The sequence below is a fragment of the Ochotona princeps genome, chromosome 4, assembly GCF_030435755.1.
Source record: "Ochotona princeps isolate mOchPri1 chromosome 4, mOchPri1.hap1, whole genome shotgun sequence".
Lineage (NCBI taxonomy): Eukaryota > Metazoa > Chordata > Mammalia > Lagomorpha > Ochotonidae > Ochotona > Ochotona princeps.
Window position 1 is genome coordinate 2,146,840 of NC_080835.1, and position 26,307 is coordinate 2,173,146.

The following is a 26,307-nucleotide window of genomic DNA, read 5'->3' on the forward strand; positions in this document are numbered from 1 at the left end:
AGGCCTCTGGAATGCCACCAGGGCTGGGTGGCCCACGAGGAGCCCCCGCTGAGGCCTCTGGAATGCCACCAGGGCTGGATGGCCCACAAGAGCCTCCCTGAAGCCTCTAGAACGCTGCCAGGGCTGGGTGGCCCGCAAGGAGCCTCCCTGGGGCCTCCGAAAGGCACCTGCCAGGCTGACTTGGGATGTGTGTTCCTCACATCCGTGACAGATTCATTCCAGCAGGGGCGAGCCACAGGAGCCGCAGGGCACAGCACAGGCCAGGCCCAGCCCGAGCACTCCTGCAGGCTGGGGCGGGGGGCCGTGCTAGGACATCCAGCACAGCAGGAACTGAGACGGGGAGCAACCGGATCAGACGCCCCAAAGGGGCTTGGGGCCCCTCGCATCCTGCACGGGCTCCAGGGGAGTGAGCGGATGGCATGGCTGGGTCTAGGAGCTGCAGGCTCACACCAGGGAGCCCAGACGGAGTCAGGAGTGAGAAGGGGCACAGAGCAGCTGGTGCTCCTGCTCAGAAGGCAACTGGGCACGGGGGGTGGGAAGAAGTCAGTGGCACCCTTGGCGACAGAAGCGGGCACGGAGTGCAGCTGCGGCACTCGCCACTGCCAAGCACGGCGGGGATCCTGATTGCACAGTCACGTGTCCCCTCAGCAACAGGTAAGCAGCTGGACGGGGCCTGCGGCACGACAAAGGTCATTTCTAGCTGTGGGGGAGGGGCACTGGGCGCACACACGTGTTCCCAAATCCCCAAGTTCACTCAGGTCTGACCGGGAGAGGCAGATGAGCCCGCACGTGGCGAGCTACGGCCACCGCTCGGGCCCTGAGGAGGTCACAGCACAGCCAGGCTTTCACGCACAGCAGACAGGAAAGGGGTACGCGGCTCTCCACGTACAAAGATCCCAGCCAGGCCTGCGCCCTGCAGCCCAGGGGTTCTCTAAGGCAAGGAGCCAGAGGCGCCAGGGCGAGCACGGATGTCCCACGAGCACAGTTCCACCAAAGAACCAACCGTGACCAGAGGGGTCACTAGACCAGACCCCGCCACCACATGTGCTCCTACACCAGTGCCAAGCCCAATATCAAGAGCCAGATCCTAAAAACCCATTTGCAAAGAGGCGTGCAGTGTGGACGGAGCCCAATTCCACGTCAGACGTGAAGAGTGTGCCCCTCGCCGGCTGAGGGCAGCCCAGCTCCTGGCCCCAAGGACGGGTCAGGCCTTGCTGGCCTGGGTCAGAAGAGGAGGGAGAGGGAGAGGCGGGCCGGGAGGGTCCCATGTCCCAGATACCCGGCAGGGGCACTCAGAGTTTGCACCGCGCAGCCACCACCCCTGCCTGCAGCTGTTGCGTGGGCCGTGGCACCTGTCGGGGTCTCACAGGGGCAGCCCAGAGCCTGTGGCCATCCAGGGGGCTCTGCATCCCAGGAGACCACGGACAACCCTTGCAGCTGTGGTGGAGGTTGGGGGGCCTGCACCTGCAGGGGCTTCCTCCTCTCTTGCTCCGTGGGGTCTCCATTCCCGGCAGGGCTTTAACCACTATGCTATCGTGCTGGGCCCCGTTCCCGGCCAGGAAGCCAGCATCTCCAGACCCCCAGTTGAGGCTACGCTGCTGAACTCATCCCACTGTCTCACACTCAGCGAGGTGGTGGGGAGACGCCTCTGGTACCGGAAGCAGCCGGCTCATTTTCCAAGTGGCTGTGCAGACTCTCAGAGGCGCATATGGACAGCACGGTGCAGCGCCTCGCGGAGCAATCCTGGGATGTGCTCCAGCTCGCAGGGGGCGGGCGGGCGTGTCGGCATCGGGCCAGACTCCAGGAGGCCCCGATGCCCGCCGTGGGGCAGTGATGATACAAGCCAAGCAGCTGCTCGCATCCCTGCACACCTGCCGGGGCGGGGCGTGCAACACGGAGGAGACGCCACAGCCAAACACACCGATGACAATGATGGCAGGAGAGCCCTCTGGGACCCCGCCCACCGCCCGCATCGGGACGGTGCCACCTCCGGAAGCTCACCGCTGCTGGTCCAACGGGGCGGCTCCCCGCTGCAGGTCCTCTGGAGCCCCGGGGCCGGAGGCAGCAGGCCAGCGGGCACCTCTAGGGTGCAGGACTGGGCCCAGCCGGCGGCAAGGCGACGGGAGATAGGAGGAGCCCCCGGGACTAACCTCCGGGTTGACACGAGAGGCACTGAGGGGGGAAGGGCAGTTAGCACCAAGGCCAGGGAGCCGGCCCTCTCCTCCTACGCGCAGCCGCCCCCTGGTCACCCAGGCGACCTGCGCGAGTCATGTCGTCTTCCAGGAGACACGTGGAATCGGCAGTGAATGAACCCGACTCGGAGCTAGACCAATGGCCGCCTTCCCCAACTCAATGCCCAGTAAACTTCCTCTGGGTTCTTCCCGCTCACCCTCCCGCCCTCACGCTAAGACGCCCAGCAGAAGGAAGCAAAGGCACAGACGCCTGGCCCAGGTCCCACACATGCATGCCCCAGGATCGACCCCCCACCCGCTGACCAGATGGAGGGTCACCCCGGGGGCTGGACACATGACAGATATCTGAGTAACAAGTCACAGAGCAGCAGCTAGATGCTCCCCGCTGCTCGCCCTGCCCTCCTAGGTCAGCAGGGACCCTGCGGGGAAGCAGTCCCTGCCGCAGGGGTCCTCCTGCGCCCCACCCCAGCGGGAAACCGGGCGATCCAGCTGCGGAGGCTGCGGGGCCACTGGCAGGTGTGTCCGTGACCCGAGCCAACCCGCCACCCTTCCTCCCTGCACCCACTCACCAACGTCAGTCTCCTTGTGGTTCTTGATGTACTCGGCCAGCTCGAAGTTGCCCGCGATGATCGCCACCTGCGAGGGAGAGACACACGAGATGTAGAGCTGGCGGCCAAGGAACCTCAGACCCCCACCCCAGACAGGGCCCAGTCCCAGCCCTTCAGACAGCAGCCCCGTCACCTGCCCGCCAACCAAGCTCCCGAGCGGCGCGCGCCGCTAAGGTTCCCACTGCACCAACACACGTGCCTGTCCTCTGAGCGCGAGGCACACGGTACACGCAACCTGTGTAACCACAGAGAGGCCACTGAGGCTGGGCCTGGAAGTCCCAACCGGGACGTGGAGCACCCCTTCATTGTAGCGAGGCCAGCATCCAGGGAAGCGGGGACCTCTGCACCCACGGGAGCGCCAGGTCTTCGAAGGCCAACCTGGGAACTCACACGCATCAGCATTGAGCCGACACCAAGAGATGCCACCGGTGGGCCTGGCCCAATCAGTTGCAGACCTCAGGAAAAAGGCAGGGGACTGGGCCTGACACGGTAGCCTAATGGCTAAAGTCCTTGCCTTGCACGTGCCAGGATCTCATATGGGTACCAGTTTGTGTCCCAGCGGCCTTGCTTCCCATCCCAGCTCCCTGCCTGTGGCCTGGGAAAGCAGTCGAGGACAACCCAAAGCCTTGGGATCCTGCACCCACGTGGGAGACCCAGAAGAAGCTCCTGGTTCCTGGCTTCAGATTGGTTCAGCTCCACCATTGTGGCCACTTGGGGAGTGAACCAGAGGATGGAAGATCTTCCTCTCTGTCTCTCCCTCTTCTCTGTATATCTGACTTTCCAATAAAAAATAATCAAACAGAAAAAGGCAGAGGATTCGGAAGTGGTGGAAGGCCACTCCTGTTGGAGCCAAAACCCATGGTGAAGGGCCTGGCTTGGCTTTCCGCGCACGCGCAGACTCAGCGGGGCAAAGCCGCTCTTCACAGCCGGCATCTGCAGACTTGGCCACGGAGCTCCGCGGCGCGTGCTGTGGGGATCTGGCCGACCTTCCAGGGCCCGGCAACCTCGGAAAAAGGCGGCAAAGAACTTGGCCAGACGAAGACAGGCGCGGCGAGCGACAAAACCCCAGCTCTCCGAGCAGAGTGCCGGAGAGGCAGCCCGCTGCTCACAGCACAGAAATACCCTGAACGGCAACGGGGGATCTGGAAGTCCCTCAGCCTACCCAGATGGCAGGAAGGCACAAGCCCACCCGCGCCGGGAGAGACACCTGACAGGCATGCAGGCAGGAGCTGCCAGGCTGAGCCGGGGCAGTGCAGAGCCGGGGCAGGCGACAGCTGTGTTCCCCAGCCCAAGGCCCCGCGGGAGTGTCCAGGGCCAGGCCCCGGAGGACCCCGCAGGCAGTGCCCAAGGCTGTGGGACAGCATGGTGTGCGTCTGGCCCCTGGAGGAGGATTTGAACCCAAGAGGGCCAGGCCACAGCCTGGCATGTGCCCCGCAGCCTCTCAGCCCCTGGAACACCTCCCGTGCCCACGTTCCTGTCAGTGCAGCCACGGGGTATCACACACAGGCGTGTGCAGTGCCTCAGGCAACAGGTGCAGAGCGATCGTCTGGGGATGACTCAAATGTCACCCAGGCCCAGTGCGTCCTGATGACCAGACCCCGGGGGCTGGCACTGTGCTGCAGCGGGCCGAGCCACCACCTGTGTGACCTGGCATCCCCAGGGTGGTGCTGTGCTGCAGCCGGCCAAGCCACCACCTGTGACCTGGCATCTCTGGGGGCTCACCGGTTCAATCCTGTCTTCCCCTCTCTCTCTGTAACACTATCTTTCAAGGAAGAGAAAAATCCACCTTAAAAGAGACGAGTGAGCTGCTCTGGGCCTGGATTCTGGTCCCCCAGATCCCATCCTAACCCGCCACAGGGCACGGCCGGAGATGGGATAACAGGTGGCAAGGAGCATGGGTTCTGAGGAAGCCACGGAGGTCAGGGCGCCATCGGGACAGGACCCGCGGCTTTACGCAGATGTCTGTGAGAACACGGAGCGCAGGGGCCCTCAGCCACCAAGGCAGACGTCTCTCCCACACAGCCACAACCCCTTCCCCGGCTCCGATGTGCAGGCTGCAGGGCTGCGAGGGTGGACTTGGCAGAGTAAGACAGGAGAACTCGCAGAGGTGACCGCCCAGCCACCTGCCCGCAGCAACCCCAGTGGCCATGGGACAGGGAGGGTCCCTGCACGGAGGAGGCCGCTCAGGGCTGGGGAGTACTACACAGCCCTGGAAATGGAAGGCACTGGGACACTGGCAGTGTGCGAGGCCTCCTGTAAGGTCGCCCCCGCATACAGCCCTCGCAGGAATCGGCCAGAGAGAGGCGGGATGGGGAGCTGGGGCCGGGAATGGGGCATTAGCATGTTTCAGGGTGGTGTTTTAGACTGTGAAGATGAGAAAGTTCTGGAAATGGAGGCTGTCAGCCGAGGCCCTGGCTGGGCCCAGTGCTGCTGGGCAGTGCACAGAGACATGGCACAGATGACGGCTCTGCAAACGGATCCGCTCCCAGGAGCCCATGCCAAGTCAAGGGGGCCCACCTGGACAATATCCACCCATACCATTGCCAGGAAATGCCATCGTGGGGTGCCAAGCTGGGGCAGGACCCTGGGGTTGCATGGGCTAACAGCACTATGGAGCTGGACCAGCCCCGTCCCCCAGCCCCAGCCAGCCAGGCACACGCCCTCTGGTGGCCCTCCAGAGCCGGGACAGCGTCAGACACTGCTTTGGCTGAAGTGTCCATCCTGCACAGGTTCCCAGGAAACCCTTCCCTGCAGACGGGCACAGGGCCCTCGCTCTGCTGGCGCTTCACTGGAATCCATATGGAAGGCATCAAGAAAAGGCGTGTGGCCTAGCGGGCGAGCCTGCAGGGCGCACACGCTCACCTGCGGCCCAGCCTCCCGTGGGTGCCCATTGGGCAGCTGGCAGTGAGGAGCCCAGCGCTGCTGGCTGTGGGCAGCTCGGGGAAGAGAGCTGGCCGCAGACAGCTGTGTGTGTGTGCACGCCTCGCAGCTCTCGAACAGGTCACAGATTTTAGAGGATAAACTTCATCCAATTCCTGCCTACACTTGGGAGTGCCTTCCCACTGGAGCTTAAGGACCCCCACGCCCCACGGCGCCGTCACAACCGCCAATCCCAGCTGCTGCACACACTCAGAGCGGGCTCCCCTGTGCCACTGCAGAATTGGGGTGGGGTTGGCTGCTCTGGGGGTCCCCAGTAGAGCTGGGGTCACCCAGTTTTCCTACCACCCCTCGGGAGACCAGGCCAGCCTCCTGACATGGCACCTTCAACACGGTGTGATCCACCTGGACAGAATCAAAGCTACACCCATACACCTTCCAGAATATTCCATGGGACAGAGCACCTGGATTCTAGCATGCAGGCAGACCTGGCCTGCTGAGGGAGGGGCTGCAGACAGCAGCCTCCAACCCTCTCCCCTCCCCGTGAGGTCAGCGGCCTCACACTCCACTGTAACATGCAACAGTGGTCGTGACTACGTCAGCACGCACACCTGCACGTCTTGTACTCCCTGTCCAGCGTCCTGCCTGTCCTTTGTCTCAGCGCCATTAACGTACACTTCCCGTGGTGCAGCGAGCAAACTGGACAAGGGGGCCCTTGCATTCTCATACAACACTACTCCTGCTCAGGGCCACGGACAAAGCTTCTCAAGTCAACACGGCAAGCTCAGAGCCATGCCCACGTCGCAGCACGCACGGCCCTGGAAGGCAGCTAGTTCAACAGTGACCAGGGGTCATCCTATCTGGCCAGCCGTCGCAAGTAATTTCACCAGCGTCACGGTCACTGCCTCGCTGGAGAGGACTTCCAAGACAGGCGGCAAGGTGCCTCGTCCAGGGGACCAGGACGCAGGAGCAACACCGCGCCCTTCAGCTCCATGGCCTTCAAGCCCTGATGGCTTAGTACCCCCGAGAAGCAAGGGGCGGAAGTAAGGCCCTCTCCGTGTCCTGTCCTCCCTTCCCCAGCCTGCCAGGGTCCCCGGCAGGGTCACGTGCCTTGCAAGAAACCTCAAAGTTATCATCACCATTCCCGGCTTGGCTGAAGAAGCCGTCTTCCTTTCCCTACCGCCTCTAGAATGAGTCTCCGTTGCAACAACTGTCTCCGGAGAAGGCACCTGCCAGAACGCCAGGCACGCAAGAAGATTAAACACCAGCACTATTAAATAGCCGAAAATTGCCTTCCAACACCTGCAGGGACTGGTAAGTGGGGAGAGAAGGTGCAAGAACCAAAGGCATTTGCCTGGATGAACATGTACGCTCCTCACCCCCAGCAGGTGAGCGTCAGGATACAGAGGAAGCCCTCGGTTCTCAGAAGCAGAGGGAAGCTGGAGCGAGGAACAGGCGGCAGCCTCTCTAAGCATCAACACTTTAAACTGTAAAATGTAAGCCAAGCCAGGAGCTGCCAGGGGTTACATGCTGATTCTAACACCAGCCCCGGTTACATGGGGGCAAGGGGAGAAGCTGGAGTTTGAGGCCGGCAGTCCCTGAGGGCAGGCCCCCAGCAGACACTGCACCTGCTCCAGGCCACAGGTCCTGCCTGAAACTGAACCCCAGGAACAGACCTCTCGCAGCACGGGTCACCTGGCACCTGGAGACAGCTGCTGGGCTCTGCCTGCTCATCTGCCAAGGTCGGGTCCCGAACGGACCCGTCAGAACAGGTACTTCCTCATGGCGACCAGAGCTGGTCCCTCGGAAGCGGCTGCTGCCAGGGCGTTGGGGGGACTTGTCTATGTGTGCTGTCCCTTAGCAACTGCAGCCCAGCGCGCCAAGCATTTTAATTCCTTTGGTTATGATTCATGGCTGCCATCTGTGGACAGATAATGAGCGGCAGGGCTCCGGGAATAGCTGTTGGGGTGCTGGTGCGGCACGGTCCTCACCCGTCACGGCAAGGGCGGGGGCTCCAGGTGCCTGGGTCGGGGCTGCCAAACCCCGCGTAGTGACATCACAGGCCCCACGGAGGTCCGACGAGGACACGGCCAGTTGCCCTGCCCACCAGGGTGGGGACAGGATACAGGAGGGGGTGAGTCCACCTCCCCTGGAGGCTGGCTTCCCCCCTACACAGCCAAGGTCACACCATCGGGGTGTCAGCACCCCAGGCACCTCCCCCTGCTCAGGACGACCCTTCCGCCACTCCCTCTCGTCATGCCTTCCCCGCACCTGCCCCAGCAGCCCCTGCTTCCTTCCTGGAGCCAGGCACGTCTGTGGAAGTCAGGGATTTTCCGCAGGGAAGGGTCAGTCAGAGTAAATGATGTGATAATGCCCTGTTTCGGCGGTTTATCCAAAGCCCCTAGAAACTGGGTCACAGCCCTCCTCTGAACTTCCGGGATAAGCAGAGCTCCCTGCTACCCCCACTTCTCACCCAGCCCCACGCCACCTTCTGTGCTGGGCTTAAAACTCCCAGGAGACACGTGGGTGGCGGGGCGATCAGGGCACCGCAGACCAAGCCGGAAGGGGCCAGGGTGGGAGCCCCAGCAGGTGGGCCAGCCCCAGGCCCTTGTGCAGAGCAGGCAGGGGTAGGGAAAGGTCCTGGCGCCCCCTGGCGGCGGCGGCACCTCCTGACACGCAGCACATGCACGCTCCTGCGGCCGCCCTGGCAGGGCAGCACGACCAGCTTAGAGACGACTACAGAAGTCCAGTGGGGCAGCGTTCACGGCTGGACACTGCTGAGGGGCCATCTCAAGAGAGCAGGCTGCACAGTGCCAACGGGGCTACTCAGGAGTGCCGGGCTACCGGCCAGCTCCACGTGCAGCCAAGGCCGTTCTGGAATAGAGCAAGGGCCAAGGGCGACGTCTTAAGCCCATCATGTCCCTCAAACAACATCACGTGAGAAAGGAGCACTTGCAGTCAGACAGGAGGCCTGCTCACGAGCGGTCAGCATGCCTAACATGCATGCGTGCCCCAGGCGCAACCCGAGCTGCAGGCAGGAGCAGCTGTGCCCCCGCGTCCCTGCTCAGCTCTGCGCACACAGGTCGCCCCGGCTGTGCCCCCGCGTCCCTGCTCAGCTCTGCGCACACAGGTCGCCCCGGCTGTGCCCCCCGCGTCCCTGCTCAGCTCTGCGCACACAGGTCGCCCCGGCTGTGCCCCCCGCGTCCCTGTTCAGCTCTGCGCACACAGGTCGCCCCGGCTGTCACCACAGCGGCTGCTTTTAAAAGCCATCAATGACAGGTGCATTTCAGAAACTAGCACCTCTGGGGCTGGCAGTGTGGCGGCATGAGCTAAGCTGCCACCTGTGACCCCAGCATCCCTTCTCAGAGCGTGGGTTCAAGTCCCAGCTGGTCTGCTTCCGATCCAGCTGGCATTTAACCCATTAAGGAAGGCAGCAGGCAACCAGTCCTTGGGTCCTCATCACTCATGTGGGAAACTCAGTCCCACGCCCCCCGCTCTGACCCGGCAGGGTCCCAGCCCATGCTGTCACTGGAGGAGTGTAAACCAATGGATGGAAGGCCCCTGTCTCTCCTTCTTTCTCCTAAAACAAGAGAAATGAACCTTGAAGGACACGTCAGAAATTACCAGCTCGGCAGAACAGGAGGACGGGAGGGCTGGACCCGCTTCACGGCCGAGACCTTCAACATGCCAATATTTTATGCAAATCACAAGCCAGAATTAAACATTTGAAAAGGAATCACTCAAAAAAATAAAAAGAAAGAAACAGAGGACGCTCGGCGAGTACTCCAGTACAAACATGGCAAGTTCCAAATGGCAGGTCCCCGAGGGCTCTGCTCCGCGACACCATGAGCTGGAGGTGAGGGCCTGGCACCAGCGGGCACCAAGGGCAATGAGCTGGCTTCATCATGCAGGCAACTGGGGGGCGGGGGAGGCAGGGGGACGCCGCTCAGTCCAATACAGGTGGTCACACCCACGCACGACCCGGCAGTTAAATAAGGGGTCAGCCTTGAGGGGTTGTTACAACCTTGGCATCCCAGAAGCACGCAGCTTCCAGTCCCAGCTGCTCCACGTCCAATGCAGCTCCCTGCTAATACGCCTGGAACGCAACACAAGACGGACAGTCCAAGGCTAGGTTCCTGCCAGCCGAAAGGGGACCCGGCTGCAGTTCCTGGCTTCGGCCTGGCCTAGGCACACCCCTGGGAAGTGGCTCAGGGTGGGAGATTCCTGCCTCCCTCTGTACCCCTGACACTGCAGTAAATCCATCAACCTTCCACAAGCAGGAGTTGGCATAAAAACTGACAGCAGGCAAGCCTCTGGGAGGGAAACCACCTCCTCCAGGGCTTCTAGCACTTTCTCAGGACTAGACGTAAGCCTGGCATCTCACAGGTAACTCCCTGGTGCTAGGGCCTGAACTGGGTCCTTTGCACCCTTGCAGGACTGGATCCCCGAGTCTTCCGCTAAAGACATTAAGGGGTGAGGCCCAACATCAGAAGTGGCGCTTGGAGGCGGGGCCTCTGCAGGGCGTGGGAGCTGATTGGATGAGGTTTGGCTGTGAGGGTGGAGCTGCCGTGATTGACATTCAAGGGTGGCGAATGTGCTGCCCACCAGTAGGCCTCTGGGTGTGGCCCATTCCCAGCAGCCTCAGCCGGGACCCTAAATTCAATAAGCTTCCAGCAGCAGCCTGCTCTCTGATACTCCCAGGGACCGCAAATGGTGTCCAAAACACCCAGAAAGGGTCCCAGCCTTGCCTTCCAAGGAGACAGGGAAACAGCCTTGGGCCACATGGCCAGCACCCCACGTCACCTCAGGACTGCACCCAGCCTGGTCCCCAAGACACCGTGACGTTGATCTACTTTGTGACAGCAATGAAGAGCCGACACACCAGTTGTTCTGAGAAATGGTGCCACGTGGGAGGAAATGTGTCCACGCAAAGCAACCCACGGAGGAGCCAGAGTTCATAGAACCATGACAGATAAAAGATAATTGAGAAGATAAAAGATAATGCAGCCAAGTGGCTTAAGAGGCGGATCAGGAGAATCGAAATGATGAACTAGGGTAAGGACTCTGCGGCAGTGTGCGGGACTCTGGTTCCGGAGGCCACTGCAGCCCTGGACCAAGTGGGTCCAGCACCAGCTCCTGCGGGCGGCAGGCCTTGGCATGCTCCAGGTGCAGTAGGCTTTGCAAGTGTCATAGGGTCAAGGTCAGGCGGCCAGGAGGCCAGAAAATGCTGTCCCTGAGACGTGGGCGATGCAGGGGCTGCTCAGTGAACGGAGCAGCAGAACACCTCCCAGCAGCCTCCTGGTGCAGCCCTGCAACTGCTAAACCCCACCCCTCCACGCAGATTCCATGCCCCCCACCGCCCCACCCCACATGGGACACCATGAGGCCACGGCAGGCATGCTGAGCTCCACGTGAAGACGTACCAAACCCCGCCCCAGTTCTGTATGTGCATATTCAAATAGGGGCACCACCCCCTACCCAGTGAAGGGGGTGGCCATCTCCCTGCCTGCCTGCAGACCCCCCGCCCTTGTCTCTTCAATCAGCATGTTCCTATCCCTGCCTTGGGCGTGCATCCCTGCTTCAAATCCATCTCAAACCAAGACAGGAACTGGAGCCATTCGGACCTGCACAGAGCAGCAGCACCACGGAAGGCCATGGGCATGGCACCTGGCTGCTGACCTCAGTGGACAGCCATGAGAGCAGCCGTACTGCACCTGCAGAGCTGTGGAGGCCAGGAGGCTGCAAAGGCGTGGGACATGCCGGGGGTCCAGAGGCACCTGGGTCACAGGGAGGGGACATCTCAAGGCCCAGAAGAAACACAGGGGTGCGGCTGCCGCAGAGTGCCCACCCGGAGCTGCCAAGATGAGATCCTGACTCAGGGACTGACGCATGGACGGTGAGCAGCCAGCCTGCAGGGGTGGTAAGTCCAGGCCGTGGAGAGCCCAGCCCCGTGCACCAGTTGCTGGACCCTGGATGCCACACTTGCCCTGCCGGTTCTGGTCTTGCTTTGGCCTGATGGAGTCCTCATTCCCTTGTGCAAGTGGAGCAGGCAGGATGGGCACCAGCTGGCATCAAGCCGCTGCATGCCTGAAGAAATGGGGCATGGTGTTGCCCCACTTCTCCAACCTTACAGCAACAAAACTCCACCAGCACACAGGCACAGATCAGGATCCGAGTTCAACATGGCCCTTCCTCCCGGTGCCACACCCACCAGTGGGCAGAACAAATTCAGGATCCGCCTCACACTGAGCTGCCTCCTAACAGGCGGACAACAAAGTCCACAGGCAGCCACAGGGTCCACGAGGGCTGGCAGCACAGAGCGGGCCTGTTAGAGTGGAGGGATTCACCAGGGTCCCTACTATACCTGCATGAGTTGGAGGTTTTAAGAGGCTTCTGAACACTTATCTAGCTCCTGAACGTCTCAGAAAGCAACCGTTACACACACGCTTGCTTCGGTGGTAACTGTGCAAAATCAACATGCCAACGGCCCCCTGCTAGGCTGAGTCTGAGCTAAGGAGAAAAATTGCCCACGTTGAAGACCCTCCCCCTACCACCCAGACAAAGCAGACACAGCCCACGCATGGACATGGACCCCTGAGAGTCATCAGTGCCACCGGGGAGCCACACTGTTCAGTGGGGACTCAGCAGGGCCACAGAGTAAGGCAGGATACATCCTGGGGTCCTTCCAGGACCTGCAGCCCCACTCTCAGCCGTTGGCAGAAGCTTCCGCCTGGAAACGCACATGTACAAAAACCAGACACTCCAACCCAGGGCAAGGATGGCGCCTGCTCCAGAGCCTCACCGGGTTCCTACAAGAGAACCTGCAGCGTCTATGCCGGTGGCAAGAGGAGCTGCTTGTGGTTACGATCGTGGGAGGCATGTGGCCTGCCCGGGATGCTGTGCCCAAGGGCCCGTGGCAGTTAACACCCTGGGCGGCACCTCCACCAGTGCAACCACCAACCAAGAGCACAGACACCCAGAGAAATGTGGCGCCAGGCAAGCAGCAAAGACGCCAGTCTAGAGGGAACAGAGAGCAGCGTGGCACCCAAAAGCTGCCAGGATCATGCTGCACTGCCTACCAGTGACAGCCCTCCATGGCACTTCTGCACTCCGGTGTCATGTGGACGTTTGGCGATTCACACAGGGGTGGACCCTGCACGGCGAGGGGTTCAGAGCTCCCCACTGCACACCCTCATCATTAGTCCTCCCCACACACCCTCTTTGAACACACAACACCACCAGTGGTTAGAATTTCTGCCACATTCTGCAGAGACCAAGCAGGCACACAGCGTATGCTCCTGAAAACATCTCAATCTGTTAGTTTCTTTGTTTCAAAAAATAAGGGCCTACAATAATAAGCAGCAGAAGATGCCACAGGCAGACAAAGGAGTTCTTTGTATCTATTTATAAACAGTAATGCTCCCCCATGTGCTACAATAAATAAGAATCCCTGAACTGACTCTCAGCGCCATGTACTCCGTCAGGGACACGCCAACACCAGCTCCCCGGCCCTGGCCCACTCACTGCTTATGCGGGCTGTCCAGCTCCCAGCCCTGGCCCACACTGACACCAGCTCCCTGGCCCTGGCCCACACTGACGCCAGCTCCCTGGCCCTGGCCCACTCCCTGCTTGTGCAGGCTGTCCAGCTCCCAGCCCTGGCCCACACTGACGCCAGCTCCCTGGCCCTGGCCCACTCCCTGCTTGTGCGGGCTGTCCAGCTCCCAGCCCTGGCCCACGCTGACGCCAGCTCCCTGGCCCTGGCCCACTCCCTGCTTGTGTGGGCTGCCCAGCTCCCAGCCCTGGCCCACGCTGACGCCAGCTCCCAGCCCCAGGCTTGGCTCAGAGTCGCACGGTAGGCTCTACCGGCCTCTCGAAGGTGATGGTGGAAGACAGGATCCCAGGGTCACAGAAGCCAATTCCTTACTCCCCTCCTCGCTACACACACACACACACACACACACACGCACACATGGACACACAGGTGCATACACAGCACCTCAAAAAATCTGCCCATGGAGCTTCAAAAAGTTTGAGCAATGGGTCCAGTTCAGTAGCCTAGTGGTTAAAGTCCTTCCCTTGCATGCACAGGGATCCCATATGGGTGCTGGTTCTAATCCTGGCAGCCCTGCTTCCCATCCAGCTCCCTGCTTGTGGCCTGGGAAAGCAGTCGAGGACGGCCCAAAGCCTTGGGACCCTGGGAGGCTCCTGGCTCCTGGCTTCAGATTGATGCAGCTCTGTCCATTGCAGCTGCTTGGGGAATGAATCAATGAACGGCAGATCTTCCTCTGTCTCTCCTCCTCTCTGTATATCCGGCTTTCCAATAATAATAAATCTTTAAAAAACAAAACAAAACAAAAAAAAGTGTGCAAAATGGAAGTAAAATTAAGTCCAGCCTCGTGGTTAGAATGCCCAGCGCGCCCGGGCTCCACTGCTGGCTCTGGCACGTGACCTCGGCTCCTACCCACGCACACCCGGGGGCAGACGCAGCGAAGGGTCCAACACCTAGGCCACCAGCAGTAGCCTGGGAGGGAAGAACCTGTGGATGAGAAGAACTCTTTCCCCCTCCCACAAATCAACAGAATAACAAAGGAAAAACACATGTGTTTTGGCTCGAAGAAACTCTAAAATCCATGTGCATAATGGGTCTTCAAGAAGTCCACAAAAACATGTGTCCTGAAAACCTTCCACGCAGAACTCCAAGTCCTCCTGGACCACCTACACTTCTCTCACCTGCGTCTCCCGCGAGACTTCGCGAAGGGCCTTCACGGTACTCCTCGCCTGTATTCCAAGAGACGCACGGTGGGTGCTCAACGGAGTTCCTTTGAACCTGAGGTGAGCCAGGCAGGCCCCACGCCCCTGGTGGCCCATGACCATGGCCCAGAGACGCCGAGAGGGCAGGCTGGGCCATCCAGAGGGGACCATAGAGCCCAGACCCCAGGGCAGCGGCCAGCGGGCCTTGCCAAGAATGGACTCTAGGATCAGACTTGGGCACAGATCAAGACTGCCAGGAGTGGCCCCATGGCGTGCTCCCGGCATGTGGTGGCAGTGTGGTCACCAAGGCAATGCCACTCCCAAAAAGGGCCCTGCCAGGGGGTGAGGAGGCCAGGGTCTCATTCAGCCTTGGCAGGGAACAAGGGAGTATGTGTGTGGGGTGTGGGGCAGCAGGTGAGACACCTGCACAGACAGGACAGCTGAGTGGGGACCCAGGATCACTGTCCCCAAAAGAGGGACTGACTCCCTGTATCAGGATTCACAGGGCAATGTCAGCTCAATGACCCCCAAAACATGACAAGAGGCATCAGTAGGGGTGGACATCATGGCTACAGGCAGGATTCGGCCTGTGACCCTGACCCTGACCCTGGGCAGGTGTTCAGACACCTCCCCTCCCATGCCCAGAGAGCATGGGGAGAGAGGCTTGACTGGAATAGGCATGGGGTACACCTGGGGACCTCCAACCCCTTCCAGAAGGTGCAGGGAGTGTGGCCCAAAGCGAACTGCTGGGGTCCGCGTGGTGGGTGTGGAGGACAGGAAGGGGTGAAGAGTATTTTTCCATTGCAGGCTGGGCCGCAAGGGATTTCCCGCTGCATGGCCGGGCCCGGGGATGTCTCTGCATCCACCTGAAGGCAGCTCCACCTCCCTGTGCTTGGACACCGGACCACCCCGCTGAGACTTCTGTAATCTATTCAGGCATTGTCTGCCGCTGCGGAGTTAATGTTTACTCCCAATGTGAGCTTGGAACTTGATGTTGCTGATACTGTTTTAGCCAAAGGGCCTTTTATTATTACTGCCCTCATTGACCATATGCTAACCAAGGTGTTCCGTCCCCAGGTGTGGTGGGAATCTATACCTTCCCTCTTTCCTTGACCTTTAGGGCCGTCCTTCTGTGATGCCTTTCCTCCCTTAGCTGATTCAAGATTAAGCTGTAGGATGAGGATCGTAGTAGGAATGTGGTACTGGTTGATATGCACCATCTATTGAGATCTTCCTGGCCACAGGGTCAGGATGGAGAACATCCTGCTTCAAGGTGAAACAAATGGCAGAATTAGCCTTAGAAACACCCACTTGACCATGACGTAAAAAGTCTGAGCCAGAGTTTGACTGGTCCTGTATAAATAAAGCAGACAGCTTTCCCGCATTGTCCACGATGATCATGAAATCGTAGTGGTCTATTTCTTTCCTCTTTACGCCTCATCCACGCACCCTTCTCGAGCGCTGAACTCAGCTGGAGCTGGACTCCGGCAGTCCTGGGCCAGGTAGGTGGGGAAGCCGAAAGACATGGCACAGACAGGTGGGGCTGGAGCTGGAAGGCAGGTGCAGCAGGGACAGGTGGGGCCGGAGCTGGAGGGCAGGTGCAGCAGGGACAGATGGGGCCCGAGCTGGCAGGTAGGTGCAGCAGGGACAGATGGGGCCGGAGCTGGAGGGCAGGTGCAGCAGGGACAGATGGGGCCGGAGCTGGAGGGCAGGTGCACCACACAGGCGGGGCCCTAGCTGGCAGGTAGGTGCAGCAGGGACAGGTGGGGCGGGAGCTGGAGGGCAGGTGCACCACACAGATGGGGCCCTAGCTGGCAGGTAGGTGTAGCAGGGACAGGCGGGGCCTGAGCTGGAGGGCAGGTGCACCTTGCCAAGTGCCTGCCTGCCCTCCTCCAGGGCCACTCCAGGACCTCCAGCCACAGTGGCCCCTTCGGAGCACCACACACATCCTCACGGAAGTGAAGTATGGTGGGGGCGCTGGTGCCTGGGTGAACATGGTTCAGCCCACACTGCACACTTCAAAGCTACGGTGATGGTGAAGTCAGCTTTAGGTGGGTTTTAAGTTCGTTTTATTTGAAAATCAGAGTTACAAAGAGAGAAATAAAGCCACAGAGAGAAGCCTTAGCACGTACTAGTTCACTCCCCAAACCACCACCATGGCCAGGAGCCAGGGGCAGCTTCTGGGTCTCCCACATGGGCTCACGTTCCCAAGTACTTGGGCCACCCTCCATGGCTTTCCCTGGTGTGTTTGCAGGGAGCTGGAAGTGGAGCAGCCAGGACTCAAACTGACGCCCCTATGGGATGCCAGCAGCAGGCGAAAGCTCAGCCAGCTGGGACACAGCTGGGGCTTTATACACACTTTAAAAAGAATCTTGAAGGTTCAATTGGCTAATCCTTCTCTTCAAGCATCGGCATCCCATACGGGTGCCAGTTCGTGTCCCATCTGCTCCACTTCCCATCCAGCTCCCTGCTTGTGGCCTGGGAAAGCAGCAGAATACGGCCCAAAGCCTTGGGACCCTGCACCCGCGTGGGAGACCCAGAGGAAGCTCCTGGCTCCTGATTCTGGATCAGCGCAGCTCTGGCCATTGCGGCCATTTGGGCAGTGAGTCAGAGGATGGAAGATCTGTGTTCTGTCTCTCCTTTTCTCTGTAAATCTGCCTTTCCAATAAAAAAAAAAAATTAAGCTTTAAAAAATTGGATTTCTAAACTGTCTTGGGAAAGCGAAAGGTTTCAAAATAATGAACATGCGCATTTCTTGATTTTTTTTTTAAACACCACCGCACTGAAACCAGGTGTCTTCTCTCTGGGTGATGCGGAAATCTGCCCACAGCCCCCCGTCCCTGCTCCCCACCCAAACAGCCCATGTCCTTGTGATGGGGCCTGGGACTGCCTGCCCGCTCCTAGCACAGGTCAAATCTCCCAGATCAGGGCCAGGGAGGCTCATCGGCCCGGGGGGGCGGGGAGGGGCTAAGCCAGCCCGCGACACTCGGGTGCTGGCCTGCCGTGCCTTGGCCCCTGGTCCATCCCATCACAGCCAAGCCACACCAAGAAAGGAACTCGCCTCTCACACATCAGAGGTGGAGAAGATGCTGCAGCAGGGCCCGCCCTGCAGGGCTGGGTGCTGACTCCAAGGCCGAGCTGCGAGCGGCTCCACTTCCCATCCAGCGCCCTGCTCACGGCCCGGGAAGCAGCCGAGGACAGCCCCAGCGCTTCAGCCCCTGCGTCCATAGAGGAAGCCCAGAAGGGGCTCCGAGTTCAGGCCTGGGCCAGCCCATCCACTGCAGCTACGCGGTAGAACATCCGTCTCCATCCCACTCCCCTTCAAATACATATTTTGTTTTCCTTTAATGCAAAAGGAGGTGACTGTCCACTGTACACCACCCAAGAGGGCATGCGAAGGGCGCCCCCATGTGGCAGGTGCTGAGGTAATGCAGCAACGAGCTCGCCGCCGGAAGCCTCCGGGTGCACCTCAGCATAGGCTGGCGGATGAACAGGCTCAGACCGCAACGGGCAGCAAACCGGGCAGCGCGGGCGACATGCACCCAGGCAGAGGGAGTACATCCAGGGAGGGGTGCCACCACAGTGTCCCAGCCGGTCGTCCGTCCAGGTGCCAGGAGGCCTTCCAGGGTCCCAAGGTGGAGCAGGCATCCCCGGGCCTGGTGAGGCCACAGGGCAGGCAGACAACTGACCACAGCAGCACGAGGGACCCTGACATGGGCGGGACGGCCCCTGCCAAGCAGACCAGGCTGTTGACGTGCGAGGCAGCGTGTCCACCTGGGAGTGCCCCCCGACTCCCATGCTTACGCCCCCAGGGCAGCGGCTGTCCTGTGCAAAGGCAAGCCCTGGGCTCCCGCCACACCCACCCATCCACTGCGTCCACTCGTCTGAGTCTTGAGTTTAAACTGGCCTTGGTCAGATAGACAGTGGGCACAGAGCAAAGCCACAGGCGGGCTGGCTGGCATGCTACCTGGGGCAGTCACACCCGTTACCCTGACCGTCCCCACACCCCACAGCGGGAAGCATGGTGCCCTCTGCCTGGTGTTCCGGAAGCCTGCAGTGCCCCGGGATGTTGTTGGTTTAATCCGCAAACATGCTGACTATGCCAGATCGGGGCACTGCCTGTGGTCAAGAGACGAGGGGGACGGAGACTCTGAAAATGCCTCCAATCACCACGCTCCGCCCCGTGTCGCCCCTGCCTGATGGACGTGGTGGTGGTGTCCACGAGGCCATCCTGAGGGTCACAGCAGCAAGGACTCCTTCCCACGCCGGAGCCAGCAGTGTTGGCTCAGTGCCAAGTGTTTCACAAAGCTCTTGGGTAACTGAATTACCAAAGACAAGGCTGTGAACTTGCCGGAGGATGCCCCAGGCGAGTGGAGACTGCACCTACTTCCGGCGGCATCTCCTGCTGAGATCCACCTGGCCATGTTACCATCACGGCGGCTGAGAGAGCCCCTCTTGAAGCAAGACTGCACCTTCAACATGGCTCTGGGGGGCTAACGCACATCGCCAATGGAAACCCAGTGCCGGTCCTGGCTCGGGCACACCCCGGGAGGCCTCGGGCGCATCCTTGCCAATGGAAACCCAGTGCCAGTCCTGGGAGGACTCAGGCGCGTCCCAGGAGGGCTCGGGCGCACCCTGGATTTCTGGTTTGTGATCAGGGTCCAGGTTATTCTGAGCAACTCGACGACACCCCAGGAATAGAAGGCAGGGAGGGACAGAGCCCCTCACAGCCCTCCCTCTCATAGCACCCCCAAGTGCTGGGCACTGCACTGGGAACTGGCAGGACACAGCCAGAAGGCAGCTTCCGGGCACAGGACACCCCTCCTCCAGGCTCTGTTCCTTCCAGGGAGCTCCGGGCTGGGGTGGCCTTGTTCAAGAGGCACAGAGCAAACAAACAGCTCCCCCGGGGAGCAGCCAGACCTCCCATGTCAGGACAGGGATCGAGCACCTGAGCCCTCACAGGCTGCCTCCCAGGTCTGCACCAGCTGATGTTGGGCCAAGGCTCAGAGCCAGGAATCAAACCTGGGCCCTCTACTGTGGGGCACAGCTCACCCTGGTGTTTCAACACCCACCCCAGGGTGACCTGTCTCAGGACAGCACTACAGCTGCCCCTCTGCAACCGTTAGAACTGCACGCTGCAGTAAGTGGCACAGGTGCTGGCTCCGGCAGCACGGATACTGAAACTGGAGCTCTGTGGCAGAGGTAGTTTCTAACAGGTTAGATGCGGTGGGAGCAGCTGCTATTATGTTACATACAGTGGGGTAGCTGTTTGGGTCCATGGGGGAGCTTTTATTAGGTTATATACAGCAGAGGTAGAGGGGTTTTTTGGTTTTGTTTTTAGATGGAGAGGAGAGCTGCTATTGGGTTCTCTGGTGGGTACACCAGCCTTGGGGCTCTAAGAGTGCAAGAGGGCTGGGACACGCCCAAGGAGTGAGCCAGCGCCCTCCCAACAGAACCGGAGGCTATTCCACTTGGTCAGGACAGACCTCGGGGAGCCCACTGTTCTCTCCAACCTTCTCTGGTCTGGGCTTTGCTGGAACCTTCTCAGGGCTCACTGGAACAGTGGCACCCCATAGTGCAAGCCCAGGCTGGCCTCTGCCTCCACGGTGCTCCCCACCCCGGACCCCTAGCAAGCTATGCCCTTTTATGCTCTGTTCCGACTGGAGCAGGCAGCTAGACGCCCACCAAGATCCTTCTAGTTTGCTCAGCATCCCCCGGGAACTACAAACCTCTCCACTGAGAAGCAGAGCTGACCACCCCAATATCCTGGCATGCACGAGAGGTGACCGCAGCTCTCCACGCCAGGAGGTCACATGGCCCCCAGGAGGTCACACGGCCCCCAGGAGGTCACACAGTCCCCAGGAGGTCACGCGGCCCCCAGGAGGTCACGCGGCCCCCAGGCTGGCTGAGAGGTGAGGGACTAGAGTCTAGGGTGGGGCGGACCCCTGCGGAAGCTGGACGGGACCAGGGGAGTGTCCTCTGGCCAGGGTGGATTCTGACAGTAGAAGCAGACGAAGGAGGCTCAGACGCAGCCAGGGGCACCTGCTGGGAACAGGGATGGAGGAGGATATGGAGGCCCCTGCCCTGGGCTACGGTGTCCCTCCCACGGGGAGAGGAGCCAGGTGTCAGGGCCTGGATGTCCACGCCGCCTCGCCACCCGGCTTGGAACCTGACCCAAACACACAGGCGACGACTGTTGTGGCTGTGTTCTCAGTCCTGGTCCCCCTGCCTGGTCCTCCCAGGCTCTGGAAAGCCACACACACGAGCTTGCACATTTTCTTGCACCAAAGAACACCTGTCTCCTAATCCCACTCCCTAGGAGCTTCCTGCAGGACCCACGCAGCAACGGAACTGGGGAGCCAGGAGAGTACCCAAACTGAGTTCTCCATCTCCTTAAGCTGCTGCCCTGGGGCCAGCGCAGGGCCACCATGCTGGACCCCCCACGGGCAGCTGCCCTGCCAGGGGACACAGAACCCTCGCCTACCCACCCCTGAATGGCTGAGCGCTGGAGCTCAGGTCAGGCCCGCCGAGGCAGGCAGACCCAGGGCCGGTCTCCCACCATCCACTTCCCACTCGGCACCAGAAAATGCAAAGCTCCAGGCCAGCCCAGATGGAGGGGGCGGGCAATCCTGCGGGAAGGCCACACTCCGCCAAGCTTGGTGCCCACGGCACGTCCTGCAGTGAGCACCCAGCTCCACCCACAGCAGGCAGAGCCGCCAGGCCTGCCCACCTTCCCACCGACGCACGGAAACCTCAGGATCTTTGATTCTGGCCATGCTGTCCCTCCTGGCACATTCGGCACAGTGCATAAGGACGGCTGTGGCATCTGGGGTCACTCGGGCCTGCGCCCTTCTTCACTGCCCCTGCCAAGCCAGGGTTCCGGGCCGTGCACCCAACCTGGCCCTGCCCCGTGGAGCCAGGTGGAGGCTCAGCACACCAGCCATGGCCACCGGTCATCCACCCACCAGCTCCAAAAGACAAGAACGCCAGGACCCTGGCCATAGCATCCCACCTGAGTGTTAAAACATCACTTCCGGCTACAAACAACTTCACCCTACAGAGTCGGCTGCCTGGCGACTGGGGTCACAAGCAGACTGTCCAGCTGCCCAGGAGGGAGGCACGGCCAGCTGCCCAGGAGGGAGGCACGGCCAGCTGCCCAGGAGGGAGGCGCGCCCAAGGTGGCTCAGGGAATTAGGAGGAGAGCGGAGGGGCCAGGCACAGGGCGCCCCAGGGTGCCTCTGGAGAGCGGAAGGGACAGGCACAGGGCGCCCGCGGTGCCTCTTCACTCAGGTGCGTGGCCGGTGTGGGGGCTGAGCAGGGACAGAGGGCCTGGTGCAGCTGCCGGCTGGAGTGACTGTAACACGCAGCTACCAGCTGCTGAGTCACAGAGCCATCCTGCAGGTGGACAATGCCATGGAACGTGCAGTGCTGCCTGTATTTTACTGCTTAAAAAAAAAAGCTTAGGACCGGGCCTGCGGGCCTCATCACAGAACCCCATGGCCAGGTTCATGAGCCGCAGTCATTAAATGTGGTGGCGGAGCCACGGACAGCAACAAAACCCCTCCCCAGGAGAGGCGCTGGAAGCTGTCCTGCTCGGTGGACAGCTGAAGGAGCCGGCACTTCCAGCAGCCACCTTGCCCCCACAGCCTGACAGGGGACAAGTAGCCTAGACAGGCACCTGGCAGGTCGGCGGCTTCAGCACTGAGCCAGAAGGGGAACCTCTGCACCACTGTCACGGCCACCATCACAGGGCTTGCCGTGACACCGCCCCACGGCCACCACCACACCAGGCTCATCATGATGCAGCCCCATAGCCACCACCCCTGGGCTTGCTGTGACGCCGCCCCACGGCCACCATCACAGGGCTTGCTGTGACGCCGCCCCACGGCCACCACCCCTGGGTTCATCCTGACGTCACCCCACGGCCACCACCTGCAGGCTCTTGATGACACCACCCCACGGCCACCACCCCCGGGCTCATCCCAACGCCACCCCACAGCCACCACCACACCAGGCTCATCATGATGCAGCCCCATGGCCACCACCTCTGGGCTCGCCACGATGTCGCCCCATGGCCACCACCTCCAGGCTCTTGGTGACTCCGCCCCATGGCCACCACTCCCGGGCTCGCCACAATGTTGCCCCATGGCCACCACCTCCAGGCTTTTGGTGACACCGCCCCATGGCCACCACCTCCAGGATCTGGGTGACACTGCCCCATGGCCACCACCCCTGGGCTCGCCACGATGTCGCCCCATGGCCACCACCTCCAGGCTCTGGGTGACACCACCCCATGGCCACCACCCCTGGGCTCGCCACGATGTCGCCCCATGGCCACCACCTCCAGGCTCTTGGTGACTCCGCCCCATGGCCACCACTCCCGGGCTCGCCACAATGTTGCCCCATGGCCACCACCTCCAGGCTTTTGGTGACACCGCCCCATGGCCACCACCTCCAGGATCTGGGTGACACTGCCCCATGGCCACCACCCCTGGGCTCGCCGCGATGTCGCCCCATGGCCACCACCTCCAGGCTCTTGGTGACTCCGCCCCACGGCCACCACCTCCAGGCTCTTGGTGACTCCGCCCCACGGCCACCACCCCTGGGCTCGCCGCGATGTCGCCCCATGGCCACCACCTCCAGGCTCTTGGTGACTCCGCCCCATGGCCACCACCTCCAGGCTCTGGGTGACACCGCCCCATGGCCACCACCTCCAGGCTCTTGGTGACTCCGCCCCATGGCCACCACTCCCGGGCTCATTCTTTACCTGGAATGGCGTCTGGCTGTTGTAGTTTTTCAACTCCTTGTTTCCCCCTCGGAACAGCAGCACTCTGGCACAGCTGTCCTGCACAGCAAGAACAGGAAGGGCCACGAGTGAACTGGGCAGCGTAGACCCGGCCGACGTGACCCCACTCCAAGGACCCCACGCCTGGGCCATGGCCCACGAGAGACCACCAAGCTGGGGCGAGGAGTGCCTTTCCCTCCCCAGAGAGGCAAGAATGCGAGCGGGTGAACCAGGATCAGCTGAAAATGGCCCAATCTATAGAAATCTAAGCTCCACGGTACAGGCGGTGGTGAGGTATAGTGGGTTAAGCCTCAGCCTGCCATGCCAGCATCCCACAAGGGCACTGGTTTGAGACCCACTCCATGCTAATGCACTAGGAAAAGCCTGTGTCCACCCAAGGGCCTGGACCCTGCACCTACACGGGTGATCTGGGAAGGGGCTCCAGGCTCCTGGCTTCAGATAGGTTCAGCTTGAGTTGTTGCAGCCCATGTGGGGAGTGAGCCAGTGGATTGAATATCTTCCTCTCTAACTCTTTCAAGTAAATAAAGCATAAATCTTATTAAAAAATGACCACAAGATTCCATTTCTAAGATTCATTTAAAAGGCAGAGAGTTGGAAGACCCCAAGTTACCCGCCACCCACTGGTTCACTCCCCAGCTGGCCACGAAGGCTGGGGCCCAAGGACAGCACCCAGAAATCTGCACACGCTTAAAACATTTGACATGTGGAAACCACACGCAAAACAACAGAAAAAAATGGATGAGGAAAGATGCAGGCAGGGCATGTGGGGCAGTATTCTGGAACATTCTTCACCCGGCCAACTGCAGATGGACACAGCATAATGAGAAACTCATCCCAGTAGGACAGGCACCTCCGGGCCAAGGGGAGCTCCCAGGGGCGTCTGAGAGAAGGGGCCGCCCGGCTCAGGGACCCCCGTCCAGGAGGGAGAGGCCTTCCTCGGCCCAGTGCGGCTGGCCAACGCCCGTGAGGGGGAGGGGGCGTCGCTGCAGGGCTGAGGGACCACATGCGTGGACACACCCCAGCCTGCGTCCTCTATAATCGGCACCGTTGGGTCCCATTTTGTGTCCACCCAAGAGCCCTCGTTAACGACAGAACCCCAGGCTGCAGCACACAGCTGGCAGTGAGAAGGGGAGGATGGAGACGGGGCAGGGGAGGGGGGAGGGGGGAGGAAGAGCCCTCAGCAGTCCTGGGGACCGAAGTGATGAGCAGTGACCACAGGTGCTAACAGGTGCACACAGAAGGCCAATTACGGTGGCCAGGACCAAGGCCAGAGCAGGCGGGCCTCAGCATGGACTGCCCAGTGCAACCAGAGACAAGGCTGAGGTAGGATGCTTCCTGGGGGTCACGCAGCAGCAGTGCCACCGCCTGACCTGTGCCCATGGGGTGACGCCCACCAGGCTGACATGCTGCAGGCCACCTCCCCGGCCAGAATCAGCCCGTACGGAGGCCCCAGCCCACAGCAGCGCATGTGGTCACAGCGTGCCAGCCTCTACTTTCAGAGCCTGCTGCCCACCATGGGGCACCTAGGCGGCAGGCTCCAGTGTCTGGGCTCCTGCTGCCCGCTGCATGAAAGACCTGGCTGGGGCTCCTGGCCCTGGCTTCAGCCTGGCCCAGCCCTGGCTGCAGGGTGTGCCCGGGGGCACGGGGAGCCGGGGGATGAGAGATCTGCTTGTCTGCCTTTACAAACAGAAGTAAAGGCTCCACTCAGAGAAGGGCCTCCCTCTCTGGTCCTCCACGCTCCTGAGGATCCACAGGAGAGCTGGGGCTGGACGGTGGGGCCAGGGTGTGGTGGGATGGACGGTGGGGCCAGGGTGTGATGGGATGGACGGTGGAAACAGGGTGTGGTGGGATGGACGGTGGGGCCAGGGTGTGGTGGGATGGACGGTGGGGCCAGGGCCAGGGTGTGGTGGGGATGGACGGTGGGGACAGGGTATGGTGGGATGGACGGTGGGGCCAGGGTGTGGTGGGATGGACGGTGGGGCCAGGGTGTGGTGGGGATGGACGGTGGGGACAGGGTGTGGTGGGATGGACGATGGGGACAGGGTGTGGTGGGATGGACGGTGGGGACAGGGCCAAGGTGTGGTGGGATGGACGGTGGGGCCAGGGTGTGGTGGGATGGACGGTGGGGCCAGGGCCAGGGTGTGGTGGGGATGGACGGTGGGGACAGGGTGTGGTGGGATGGACGATGGGGACAGGGTGTGGTGGGATGGACGGTGGGGACAGGGCCAGGATGTGGTGGGATGGACGGTGGGGACAGGGCCCAGGTGCTGTGGTGACACAGGGAAGTGACATTGTCATGGTACCACCGATGGCCTGAACCGAGTACTAAAGCAGATCCCAGCTCCTACATGGGTGGTCACCTCCCATATGGACGGTCACCCGGACACCTTGCTGAGACAACGTGGTCAATCATTCCCAAAGGGTGAATTCTTCAGGGTCCCCCCCATACAGGGTCCCCAGGGACAGGAAGGGGGGGCCCAGTGTGCCAGCAGGGCACTGGGAGCTGCGTTTGGTGGGGACATATTTAGAAACACCAGGCCTGCACTTCAAACAGGGCAGAACTTGCAGCGTGCAAACACCAGTGGGGGGCGTGAGTCTGGGTGCTGGACGAGACGGGCTCCTGGGAGCTGACGGCTCTGGGCGGCCCTTGCCACCAGGCCAGCCGGGCACACACGCTAGCCAGGAGGCTCCTCCCACGTCCCCCCAACAGCGCCCTGCCCTGGAAGGCACCAGCATTCCCACTGACCTGGTTGTAGAGGGCGCAGATGTGCAGGGCCGTGTTCCCCGAGGCGTTCTGGGCGCTCATGTCGGCCCCATAGAAGAGCAGATGTTCCAGGTGCTGCACGTGCCCGTACCTGCAGGCCTGGAACCCCCCGCCAAATTATGCAGTGAACAGGAAACCCCCTGGCTAGGCACCACACCACCCAGCCATGCCCACCAGCTCTGGCCACACCCACTGTCTGGTCATGCCCACCACCTGCCATCACAGGCCACACCCACCATCATCCCACCCCGTGGACAGCTGCCCACTGGGGCTTCAGAGCAAGGGGCAGGGTCCACATGTCTAGCTGAG

The 26,307-nt window shown here is 61.3% G+C and overlaps 1 protein-coding gene across 1 annotated transcript in view; it reads right to left on the minus strand.

The window, feature by feature from the left end:
• SHANK2 (SH3 and multiple ankyrin repeat domains 2) overlaps window positions 1–26,307 on the minus strand; it is a 308,953-nt gene that overhangs the window by 228,928 nt on the left and 53,718 nt on the right. Inside the window, exons 8-10 of the mRNA XM_058662689.1 lie at window positions 25,981–26,097; window positions 23,196–23,273; window positions 2,762–2,828 (exon numbers count right to left, since the gene is read on the minus strand). Of these exons, the coding sequence (XP_058518672.1) occupies window positions 2,762–2,828; window positions 23,196–23,273; window positions 25,981–26,097 (262 nt within the window). The remainder of the gene's footprint in view (window positions 1–2,761; window positions 2,829–23,195; window positions 23,274–25,980; window positions 26,098–26,307) is intronic.